Source organism: Ammodytes marinus, assembly GCF_949987685.1.
Source record: "Ammodytes marinus genome assembly, chromosome: 13".
In the NCBI taxonomy this organism is placed as follows: Eukaryota; Metazoa; Chordata; class Actinopteri; order Uranoscopiformes; family Ammodytidae; genus Ammodytes; species Ammodytes marinus.
In genome coordinates this window covers 1,881,304-1,894,414 of record NC_137217.1, presented here as the reverse complement: position 1 = coordinate 1,894,414, position 13,111 = coordinate 1,881,304, and the positions used below count along the sequence as shown (strand labels likewise).

Genomic DNA, 13,111 nt, shown 5'->3' with positions numbered 1-13,111 from the left:
TATTTGTATAGCCCAATATCACAAATTGACATTTGCCTCAGTGGTCTTTACATTCCATACAATATGATACAATATGACACCCTGCTTTTACACCCTTAGCTCGGCTGAGAAAAAACTCCCAGTAAAAACCCTTTACCGGGATTACATTTTTTTTTAAGAAATCTCAGGGAGAGTTGACATAGTAAGGGATCCCTCTCCCAGGACGGACAAGCTGCAATAGATGTCATAAGTAGAGAAAATCACAAAGGATTTTGGTCATTGACCAGATGTTTACATAATACTAAAGTAGAGCGCGAATAGTGTGGATGCAGGAGGACTTCAGATGCTGCCAGAGGGGGAGCCGGATCCACACGTCTCGTTTCACCAGGGAAATCTAAGGTTTCCAGCGCCGGGATTACATCCAACGTCTCCAGGCGGCGTCCTTAACCACTGCAACATCTTACGCGTTGATGATCCATTCTCAGCTGCTGTCAGAGGGGGGGGGGGGGGGGGGCAAATCCACACTGTCTCGTCACCACCAGGGAAAGCTGGAAGAGGACAAACAGACAACAAAGGAGCGAAGCAAAAATGAAAAAATTTGAAGATTTAAAAATGTAACAAGCATGCAAGTAGAAATAGTACTATCCTGATGTACGATGAATCAGTGCTGGTGTGAGGCAACAGCAGGCAGGGAGGGTCCGTTCCTGGGATGGCTGATTCCACACAGAACTCAGAGTCAGTCATGTAGCATGGGGAGTGCTTGGTAAGGTCCCCGAGTGGCACAGGGCAAGCAGTCTTCCGTACACCATAATTCCCATGTCCGCCTGCCGGACGGGGATTCGGTGCTGGGCTCTTCCTTCTTTGCTCGCCGCTACTGAGGGAATCCTGGTTAGTTTCTTTTCCTCCGCTGTTTCTTTTCCTCCACTTAGTAATATGCTTGAGTTTAGCGGGTTTTCTCGTCTGATCTGAGGTCGTGGTTGATTGAGCAGCGGCCAAAGATGGGGAGTCTCACGGAGCCTGAGGTAGCTGGGTACCCCGCCACGTGGAGGGCCAACACGTCCCAGCCCACCCAACCCCAGTGGCTACCCAACCCCAAACCCCCGCTAGAGCGACACCATCGAAGCTTAAGCACGCGTAACACGGACGGCACGGAGTACCCAAGGTCCACCAGCAGCCGCGCCCGACTCATGTGGGCCCGACGAGCACCCCTTCCCCGAGGGGAAAGCAGGGTTTTTCCTGCATAGAGAAAGTTTTGGCGCGCGCCAAAGTGGATTTATCCAGCACCAAAGGAAAGTCAGGAGCGCCAAAATGATAAAGATTGAGAATAAACATAGCTATTTAAAACCTCTCCAAATTCAGCCCAATTTAAGTCATCCTTCTTGAGGGGTTGGGCAATAACTTGAATTTCATTTTCGATTACTATTACGGCTTCCCTCAATCATGAAAACAAAATTATCGTTATTAAACTATCATTGTTCCGCACGCCAGGGCATGCAGGCTTGTAAATGCAGCGAACCCTTTCAGCCGAGCGGTGCGTTCGCTCGGCCCCTCCCTCACCTGATAGTTTAGCTATCGGCTGGTCCAGAGTACGAGGGAGGTGTTGCGCATTGCCTGGTGTTTTGAAAAACTTCTAGATGACGAGAATAAAGGTAAAATTAATTGTGTTGTCTGAAAACACTTCAGACTCACAACAAACTAAAATAATGTGCAAGATTTGTCACGCGCGAGGGAGCGCATTTAGCTCAGTCGGAAAGGCGTCCCCCTCCCGGGCCGGGCCCAGCAGCAGACCCGGGTTTGATTCCCGCCCGCGGTCGTTCTCTGCATGTCACTCCCCTCTCTGCCCCATTTCACCTCTGTCTCTCTGCACTATCAATAAAGCATAAAAATGCCCAAAAAGTCACATACGCGACCGCGCGAGAGAGAGATAAAAAAAGGCATATACGACCTGATCTGCACCTCTAAACATCCCGACCAATTTGTTTATTCACTGTAAGTCGAATCATAGTGGTCTATGACCAAGCAATCAATGAATAAAAAACACAGGAGGTTTAAAGCTCCTTGACTCCTGCCACCACAACTGTCAACACTACAATGCAGCTGCCTATCCACCCTGCTCCTTGACATAAATAAATCATGCCCTTACATTTAATGCTATCAAAAGACGTGCCCTATCAACACCATTTACAACTGATTATTTTTATTTTGACATATTTATTTTATTCAATTATTATTATTATGGACAGACAGGAGCTCTGCAGTCGTAGACCGTAGTGCCCGTGATGGGGCATACCGTACAACTAGGTCAGACAGATATGAAGGAGCAAGCCCATTTAATGCCTTATAGGTCAATAGCAGCACCTTTAAGTCAGATCTGACATGAACGGGGGTGTTGTGGTCATATTTTCTAGTTCTAGTCAAAAGCCTCGCCGCAGCATTTTGTACCTTTTGTAAGCTTCGAGTACTTGTCCTGGGCAACCCAGACAGTAGTACGTTACAATAGTCAAGCCGAGAAGATACGAAGGCGTGTATTAGTATTTCCGCATCAGCCATGGACAGACTGGATCGTATTTTTTGATATGTTCCGTAGGTGAAAAAACGCAGTTTTGGTAATCTCTTTGACGTGTTGATCAAAGGACAGGTTGGAGTCGAACTTAACACCAAGATTTCTTGCTGTTAAGCTTTGAGAGATAACACAATTTTCGTAATGAATTGTCAATTCCTCGAGCTGATTTCTAACGTGTGCGGGACCAATTAATAACAATTCAGTTTTTTCTGAATTTAAAGTTGTACCGAATGAACTGATTTGGTTTCTAATATTGGTAATTTTACTATCAAAATACTCTATAAAATGTTGCGCATTGTGGATTGAGCCATTTGATGATAGCGTTTTTTTTGTAAGTTTCGCAACAGTGTCAAACAGAAATTTTGTATTACTCTTATTCCTATTAATAAGAGAAGAGTAATAGGCCTTCTTTGCTACATTCAGAGCACGTTTGTAGATTGAGATGCTATCTCTCCAAGGCCGGTAGGTGGACTCTTGTTTAGTTTTTCTCCATCTTTGTTCGAGTCTCCTGCAGTCCTTTTTCAGAGCTTGAGTGTGGTCAGTAAACCAGGGAGAAGCCCTCGTAGTTCGTCTGGTTTTTGTAGAGAGAGGTGCCACAGAATCCAGGGTAGAGAGTGTTGAGTTCAGCGCAGCTGTCAGGCTATCAACAGATTCGGTCACCGGTGCTAAGGAGGTCAGGGTCATGGGAAGTTGATCCATTAAGGTTGTTACAGTTGTTGTACCAATATGGCGGCTGGTTACCACTGCTCCATCATCCCCGCTAGGGCAGTCCAGGGCAACCTCGAAAGAAATAAGAAAATGGTCAGATACTACAGAAGTGACAGGAGAAACACTTTGGGCCGTCACAGAAATCCCACGGGAGAGGACGAGGTCCAATGTGTTTCCATCACAGTGAGTAGGTTCATTTACAAATTGGTTGAAACCAAAGTTATCAATAATATTAACAAAGGCTTTCCTTAAGGGATCGGCTGACTTATTGAGATGAATATTGAAATCACCGATAATTAGGATTTTATCAGAATGGGTGTTCTATAAATTGGGAGTATGGGCCGGGGGCCTATAGACCACCACCAAATTGAAACCCTCCCCATGAAAGCCATTTTTCCGATTTGCAGGAGGCGGCCTCATTACCAGAGCTTCGAATGAATCACATTTAAAGTAATTCTGAAAATGATTAACATGGGGCCTACATTTACTTATAATTCTGTTATGTTATGAATATGCATGTTGATAGCATGGACTACTTTATGAACACAATCATACTCTAACATTGAGGCTTTAAAGATGTTTCAAAAAGGAAGGTTTTTGATATTGTTGAATGTCTTGTGAAATGAATTTTTCTCTTGCAATTGTTGAATATTTCCACAACGATAGCTGTTCTAGAAAGAATGAACTGCTCTTAGATTTTCAAAAGCTAAAATCAACATGTTTCTTAAATTGGAGACATTGAGCATCCAGGCAAAAGGCAGTGCTTACACTGTAGAATTCGCAATGTTGAATGACAGCAGGTTCCATCCTAACACTTTAGCACACATTGTTTGTGATAGAAAACATGGAATCAACTGTCCCTCAACATGTATGCTATCATGCTAGCATTTAGCATAGAGCCAGTGATGTTCCACGTTGGTTTATGTACTAGTTCTAAACCTGAGCTCATCAGAATGTAGCAATGGGGCAGTCAGGCAAAGCTCCATTCATATGAGCAGCAGGAGTTGGGGGTGCAGCAACACACACACACACACACACACACACACACACACACACACACACACACACACACACACACACACACACACACATACATGCCTGGGTTAGCCTCCCAGCATTGCCAAATGTATACTATGTTTTTAGATCTAAAGGTATATTTATACCTTTAAATAATTTAAGGTTAATTTTTTTCTGGAATAAATTGTGCAACATTTCCCTCTCACCGTGGATTTTGCAGTACATTTAAAGGTGAAGTAAGCGGTTTATTTATATTAATATAAGTGTTAAATCGCTCTTTATTCATACAGTAATCACTTACATGATGTGCGCGTTTCATAAAGCCAATCTCTTAGTCAGCTGCTCTGCATGTAATAAGCAATTAAACTTTATGTAGTATCCCGAAAATCACAAGAGAGAACGCTACAAACCGACACCCGTCCGCACCCGTCTCACTCATGGTCTCACTGCCGGTGCACGCCAGAGCGACAGATGGGTGAATGTTTATGCGCCTACAATGGCGGAGCAGGTAAAAATCCTTCCCAATGTCTGTTTTGATGGTTGTTTAACTTATGGATCTGAGATGATGCTAGATAACTTGCTGCTTGAAGACCGCTGTGCATTAATGTGGTGACGTAGGGACGAGCGAGGGGACTGCTAACTGCAGTCACTGACAGGAAGTTAGCTAAAAGAACCATTCCGCTTACAGCATCTTTAACTAATCAAAATATAGATTTATATATTTTTTGAATTTTTCTTTGAAAAACATTAAGCAATATTATGTGTTCACCAATAAATAGTAATGTTTCCAGCATGAGCCACACCACACTCATATGCTCTTATGAAGACATATCCTTAATAACAACCACTTCTAATGGATCCATTATTAAGTACAGGAAAATAAAGCACGTTTGTTATATATTCATATTTAAATATCCAAGTTCCTGATGAGTTTGAAATATTCCAACATCCTACTATTTGTTGTACAGTTTTTTGTCCATGTCCAGTTGGACCGATACTATAAAATCCAATCCATTCCAGGGGCAGTAGATGGCAGTGTTGTTTCGGTCACTGAGCTCCTCTAGGCTGACTGTTAACTGCACACTTCTCCATCTGTTATGTCATTGAACAGACTAGAATGCAGTAAAGACAGGTAAACACAAGACACAAATTGGACTCAAATGTAATATACAGGACAGAGCAGATATGGCTTATCTTCATGTAATGAGAGCTACAGTCTGATCTGAACAAGTGGTCTTCACTGAGATCAAAGTCTGCTCAACAGAGACCTGTATACAGTTAACAGTACAGGAACTCAGAAACATTATATTTTAGTGCCAGATTAAAGCGGCTACGAGTAACATTTAAATATCTTTTAAACAGCCTCATGTTTCCTCTGATAATCATAAATTACCTTTAACAGCAAACGGGACCATCAGTGCAAAGAAAGACGTTTTTATATAGTTTTTATTACTGCTTTTGGTCTGGTCGCACACCCAGTCCGATTTTCGGTTCGCTCGTGCAGGCTCTATGGTCACATATCCGTATTGGTTGCAGATTTCAGTGTGGCGCTGCAGCGTGATTTGAGAAGCCTATCCCTCTAGGTGAGGGAAGGGGAGCGGGAGCCTTGTTTGAGACAGTTATTTGTCGTCACAATGACTGGTAACGAGGCTGAACCATCAAAGAAAAAAAGAGAATGCAATGAAGAAAAGCGAAAAGAGAGAGTGACTACGGGCGGGACGAGGACGTTGCCAAGCAACGTGTATACAATTTCACGAGAGCGAAACTAGGCTGTGTTTACTCCTAAATGAATGAGCGGTTGGTACTAACACAACGTTTGCTTTGCTTCACCATCATCAGATAACCATTATCTGAAATAGTCATTATTTACATCAACAACACAAACACATTACCTCATCGTGATCCATACAAACTGCCGTCTCTCTTTCATTCGCTTTCTGTGAGGACACAGCTCCGTGAGAGAGGGTAGTTAGGTGACGCTGCTGCATCAACTCATTGCAATCAGGTGTGTACTGACTGGCATTAGTTGATGCAGTGTCAAAACCACTCTCACGGAGCCGAAAAGAGTCCTCACACTTTCAACACACGTACATGCACTATATTGCGCCCTTCTCAGTTCACACTCGCGCGCCTGGCACGAGCATTTGCGACAGCGGGCGTCGTAAAAATACTACCGCTTTTGTCCAAGGGGGACGCCAACGTGCCATCTTACTCGTAGTGCCTTTAAGGTACACTCAGTTTGAACATGTGGTGATGATAAGGTTTGATTTTTCTTCCAGCAGAGCTTCAGATTAATCATTCCCCTACGTTAGTGTAAGGGGACAATTCCTCTGTTTCACATGAGGTACAATGGTGAGCTGTGAAAACACAGAGTGAGAGGGAGGAGCAGTATTCAAGTACAGGGGGATATTTCAGGAAGCAGAGTTTACAAAGTTTAACGCTGCGCTCTGAGTTGGTCTCTCTGGGTTATCGGTTTCAGAACAGCTGATCAGCGTTGGGTCAATCAACTCTGAGTGTGTTCACTCTGGGTTGAGCGCGTGCGTAAAAGCCATCGTCAATGGATCGCTGATAACATGATTCACCATGGAAACAGGAGAAACAAATTCTTGATCTCCCTACTATCCACTTCTCAAAAAAAAAAAAAAAATGTGTTGTTATATTTGTTGGCAAAGTACCAACAATACCAACAAATGCTACTATGTAAAATACAGCCAGAGAGAGGAGGACTGCAGATAAACACACCACCACATATTGTGGTGGGGCAGGAGTGATCATTGAGGGGGATTCTTTTTGTGGCCCATTATACTGTTGCATAGTCTGCCTTTAAGCAACTTAAATTAAAATACAAGTTTAAACAACCAAAGCCAAGATGAAATTGAATACACTAATTATGGCTTTAAGACGTTCCAGAACACTTCCGCTGCTTTTTCAGAGTCTAAATTGACAAACACATTGTTTATTATATTAAAAAATGGGTTCTCTTCTAACATTTCTCAGTGGCTTTAATTCACTGTCTCTTCCTTCAGATGTTTCCAAATGAATAGCCAATGAGGAATGGAAGGACTATCACTTTAAGACTGTCAATATGGATGTGCGCAGGGGGTTTGAGTTGTGTAGATTAACAGCAGTTTGAAATTAAAAGGCAAAATGGAACCCAAAGAATATATTTCTTCTAAATAAGGAAAGTCAGAGCAGTACGGGGTTGAGTATGGAATGTCTCTGTTAAAATGAATCGCAGTAAACTCCCTCGGTAGATAGTAAGGACGGCACATAATGATCATAACCTCCGCCAGTGGTGAACAGTGTTTCCATTCGGCACCACGCATCACGGATGTAAACACACTGATAAAATTAGTGATTATAATGTAGCTTCATCAGGACAATAGGTAAATGTGGTCAGAAACAGGTCAGAAAACAAAGAAGATTTTCACTTTAAGTCAAAGTTCTTTATTGGTCATGTGTTCAACAATTGCAAAAGCTATTTCCCACCGAACTGCAACCCCTCCCCACCTTGCCTACTCCTAGACATCCTGTCCATGAATATCACAATTAGAATTGGGGTTCATAGACTCATTCCAACAATGGAAGTTATAAATAGGTAAAGTTAAATGTAGAAATATATATTTAAAAAAAATAGATAGATAGAATGGAGAAATAAAATAGAATAGTATAGAATTTCAGAGAATACTGTGGTTTAAGTTGTGGATGCTTAATAATAGACCTTGGCTTGATATGTCACTATATTGAGGAGTTACTGTATGTTTAAAGGTGTTTGAAACATTTCAGCATGTGTGTCATAAAATATCCTAAAATGAACCCGATGCCTCGTCCACCTCAATGACTTTTTTCTTTGTTTGTCATCTTCTCATCACAGACCGCTTTACAGTGTACAGCGCTAAGAAGCTCAGACAAGCGTGGAACAAGTAAGTGAGCTGTTTAGATAACAGTTACTGTGTGTGTGTGTGTGCACGTGCGTGCGTGTGTGTGTGTATGAATACATATACAGGATGTATAGTTTTACTGTTATATAATAGGGTGTTGTAGCTGAAAGACCAAAGTTTACATCTGGGTTCAAATGGATTTTTTTTTCTTTTTTTTCTGTCTAAATGTCTATAAACGTTATTAGTAGAAACTTGACTTAACTCAGTGGTTCTCAATTACTTTCTGTCATGCCCCCCCTAGGGGACAGACATTTTTTCGCGCCCCCCCTAAATTGAAATACTATTGAGAACCTGCTAATATTTATTTATTTATCTGTACAAAACCACTGTATGAGTTTCTGGCACGAGCGTTCTGCATACAGTCACCTTATTATCAAATTAGATAACAAAAATTAGCTGAGATATCTTCTGCAGCAAAAAAAAATTCAAAGTTCAGTTTATTAGCTAAATTTGTAACAGGTTTGCATTTTATTCAAAACATTTTTAAACTGTAAACATAGTTAAGGTGGTGTTTTTTATTATTATAGGCCATTAGGCCTTCTGTGATATGATAACCAATAATTCATTAATGTTATTATTAGTCTACTTGCTTGATTTATTTTTAAATAGCCTACAGAGACACTTGGAGACACATGTGGATATTTATTTACTGCAAATCGCGGCCTTTCGCGCGGATATGACCATACACAAGCACACATAGCTAGCACAATTTTTTTTTATTTTTTTATTTTTTTTTGTCAGTTGGAAATCAAGGCAGCCCGCGTCCCCCCTGACAACTCATGGCGCCCCACCATTTGAGAAGCACTGACTTAACTAAATGAGTTTTGAAGGAGTTCTTAACAACAAGATCTGGGATAACTTAAAAGCCTTTTTGCAAATGTCGTATTAACTAATGCACTAAATGCAGACTAAAATAATCTAGAGATTTTACGTCAATAACTGAACACATGGGGATGGAGCCGGTTTGGTCAGCAGTTTGTCTTCATTTAGCCGGACATGATGGAAATGAGGCTGTTGAATTGATTACATATACTGTAACTGCAGGATTGCTATCAATACAAAGCTTTTCCCCTGGTAGAATTATGATGCTTTTGGATCTGATTTCAAATACTATTATTAGTTGATTATGATTAATCATGATCAAGAGAAGAAGAATCAACTTCAGTTGATTCATCATTGAAGTCTTCCTCAAGAAAAATGCCAAACGTTTGTCTGCTTTTGTCTTCCTAATGGGAGGAGATGCTGCTCTGCTCCATTTTATCCCTGTGAATTGAATATATGATTGGATATCACTGGGATGATAGATTAAATTTAAAACAATGACCTTTTCCTAAATCTAATCCATCCTCGACCCCTAGTTATTTAAGGAAGTTTGACAGAGTGTGTCTCTCTTTTAGTATCTCCCTCTTTCCACCCACACAGTTCCACACAGACACAAACAAAGCAACATATCACTGGCAGTCTGAACCAGTCACAATTCCATTTTTTATTTTTTTTTTACTGTAACACAACTTGATGGGGCCTGTTTGTTCTCCTCGCTGGTCCTATGAGTAAGACAGGGGTGTCCAAACTACGGCCCGCTTTTTATTGGCCCGCGGCCGATTTAAAAAATATAATGTAATATGGCCCTTTTAATTTTTTTTTTTATTATTATTTTTTTTGTTAACCCACTAGTGCAGGGGTGTCAAAACTGATTGATTGGCCCGCGGCACATTTTTAAAATATAATGTAATATGGCCGTTTTAGTTTATTTTTTTTTTAAATGCATTCATTATATTACAAAGAAATATGTCCCATACAAGAAAAAGAGCACCAAGCCCATCCCAGAGGACCCTGCATAATACTTTATTTTAAATTAATATTATTATGGAAAATCCATGTGTCCTTCTTCAATAGCTTCTAATTCATCTGACACAGTGTCTCCAAATAATTTTTTCACACAAAATTCTTCAGATTAAGCCTCAAGCTGGACATTGGAGGCAATAGCAGAAAACACTTAACCTGGTATTCCCAGACCTGCCACTAGGCGCTGGCAAATAAAATTTTCTGCGCCTGTTGGTCTGGACACTCTCCATTGAAGCTTTTTCAGAAAGTCCAGAAATCCAGACGTACGTTTCAATTGGTTCTATCTAATATGGGCGCGCCAGAGCCCTTTGTATGGTGCTCTGGGGCGGACATAACCGGATGACAACAGTGACGTGCATGCGTGGTCGAAGCTGTGATAGTAAACATCAAAGATGGCTGCGGATGTTGTTTGAGTTTGAGACTGCTTTGGCCTCGACCCTTTACGATTTGGAAGACAGCACTCAAATCTTTCATTAGCAAGCAAGTGGAATGTTCTGTTTTGCCGACCGACCACGGCAAACGTTTAATTTAACAGTTTAACAGCTGTTCACTAAACGAATGGGGCTTGTGCATCGCTCTGATTGGTTGTAGTGATATCCAACTGCGTGCAGTGGCATTTGAAATACACGAGTAGGAGCCGCCCCTTGAGTTGGAAATTACTATTGAGCGTGGCCAGACCCTCTATCGTTCAAGATATCAGGGTCTGGATTTCCAGGCTAGAAAACACTGGGTGTCTGAAGGCATTTAACAGTAGTCAATCATTTGGGCAACGCTAACATTGGAGAGGGGCCCCCTAAACAAATTCTGCTTAGGGCCCCTTGGAGGCTTCGGGCGGCTCTGAGGGGAAGTGTGTCTGTTTAATTTGCAAGGAAAGTGTTGCCGTGAAGAAGGATTACAATTTACGAAGACACTATGAAACTAAACATCAGAGCAGCTACATGTCCTGATAAATGTGTTATTTTCGCCAAGTGGCCCGGCCCTTCGTAGATTTTTCTGTATGTGGCCCTCAGTGATAAAAGTTTGGACACCCCTGGAGTAAGACATGGTGGGCGCTCTGTAGACAGTGAGTGAGGGCTGTGCGGGCAGGTACTTTCCCATGTATCAGCTGCTCCTCCCTGAGCTTTCACATTGATAAAGCCTGTGCCACGCAACAGTGAAGAAGGAATGCTTCTGCGGGCTGTGAATGTGTCATCACGTGGAGCTGTTAGATAGTTTGAGGAGATACTAGTGATCTTACTGCAGATGTGTGCTTATTCACCTGGCCTAGATGACAGCAATAGTAGCATGGAATGTGCACCTAATGTACATCAACACTTTTCAAAGGTCAACAAGCTCATATCCAGGTCATTTCTCTCATTTCCTCAGCTGCACGGGTGCTGACGAGGACCAGAAAGAGGGCACACATTACTCCCATTTTAAAGTCTCTGCATTGGCTACCCGTGTCCTTCAGAATTGATTTTAATGGTCTTAGTCCTAGTTATTTATCAGATTTGCTTTTATCATACTGTCAAGTTATGTGCTGTTGAATTGTAGACCACAGCTCTGCCCAAACTTGAAAACAGCGTATCAACTCATGAAGGACACGATGGACAACTCAGTTCTTTTCATCTTCAGTTTCTTTTATTTTAGGCAAATGAAGATGAATGGGGTGTGACGGAATAGGTTAATAACCTAGGGTAAACAGAGAACAAAGGCATTAATTGCAGATAATCTCAGTTCACATTTCTTAATGTAAAGCATAAATGATAATAATATTAATTTTACTTGATAAATGAAAATGTATGCAGATTAATTTAACTCAAATCACTTCAAAAAGGGATAATAATTAAAGTAACAAAGTTACATCAAGGGTTACGATCATCATTCTCATCATCATCATGATAGAGTGCCAATAACAAAAGATAGAGTACCAAAGTACTCCTATGAAATAATATAATAAATTCAAACATTGCATCACCAAATACAAAGCATATGGGAAGCATGGCTTCCAAAGTTAAACTTTTACTATACCAGTGGTGTCTTCAATCATTGATCAGGAGCTGTGGCTGTGAGGTGTCTACAGGAGCAGGCAAGAGCCCTGACTGAGGCTGTGTTCGGAAAGCCATACTAACGTCCTACTCATACTCATTTTGACTTCAATTTGAGTATGTGACGGTTGGGTATGCGAGTTTGGGTATGCGAGAAATTCCCGGATGATACTAACTTCCGGGAAGATTTTGGGTATGAATCGATTGTATACTTTTCCTACTCAACCGCCCCACAATGCACTGGGTCAATTCTACCCGCCCAGGAAAATGAAATATTTTCGAGCAAGTTGCTAGGCAACGACATTGTTTGGGGTCCGCGATCTGACAACTGTACGTGCAGTCATTCATAAACTCTTACAATTGATAAGAGATGAAGATAAATACCTAACAACATTAGAGTTATAAAGTGAAATGAGTGATGTGAGTCTGATAGTGGAGAGAGATCAGAACAGATCGCTGTTCCACACACCGCGGCCCGTCCAGCTCAACTCACAGACAGCTGAGTGCTGTCTTGATGAGCCGGACAGAGAGCGTCGGAGGTATCCTCCGCCTCAAAACATAATTATAAAACAAGAGGTCCAAAACACAGATGATGAACACAGGACTGTAAAAATCTAGTTCAATATCTAACCTGTAGAGGGCGGTTATATGCTAAACAGCATCTAAACTGCCTGAATCTTACAAGAAGAAGAAGAAATTCTTCATTGCTTGAGTATACTTCAACTGAAAACGTTTCGACGCACCTCGCATACACAATCAATCTTTGAGTAGACAGTATGCAGTATATAGATGGTGAGTATGTAGGATGTAGGACACTAGTATGGCTTTCCGAACACAGCCCATGCTAGCTCCAAACATTTCAGCCCATGCTTCCTGCATGGGTGCACCGGTGATTGTGCTCCCTCAGGCACTTCCTTCCTCTTACCTGGGGTTCAAACACTGATGTGTTTGCCCCCTGCAGGTTTGGAGTGTCAGGGATCTGTGATTGTGGCTCTTTCCACAGTGAAGCAGGTTTTGACGCAACACCTCCC

The 13,111-nt window shown here is 41.7% G+C and overlaps 1 protein-coding gene across 1 annotated transcript in view; it reads left to right on the top strand.

Annotated features, from left to right (window-relative positions):
* Positions 1–13,111, top strand: part of cdk14 (cyclin dependent kinase 14) — a 287,659-nt gene that overhangs the window by 199,464 nt on the left and 75,084 nt on the right. The window contains exon 12 of the mRNA XM_080039284.1: positions 8,142–8,190. Coding sequence (XP_079895410.1) covers positions 8,142–8,190 — 49 coding nt within the window. The remainder of the gene's footprint in view (positions 1–8,141; positions 8,191–13,111) is intronic.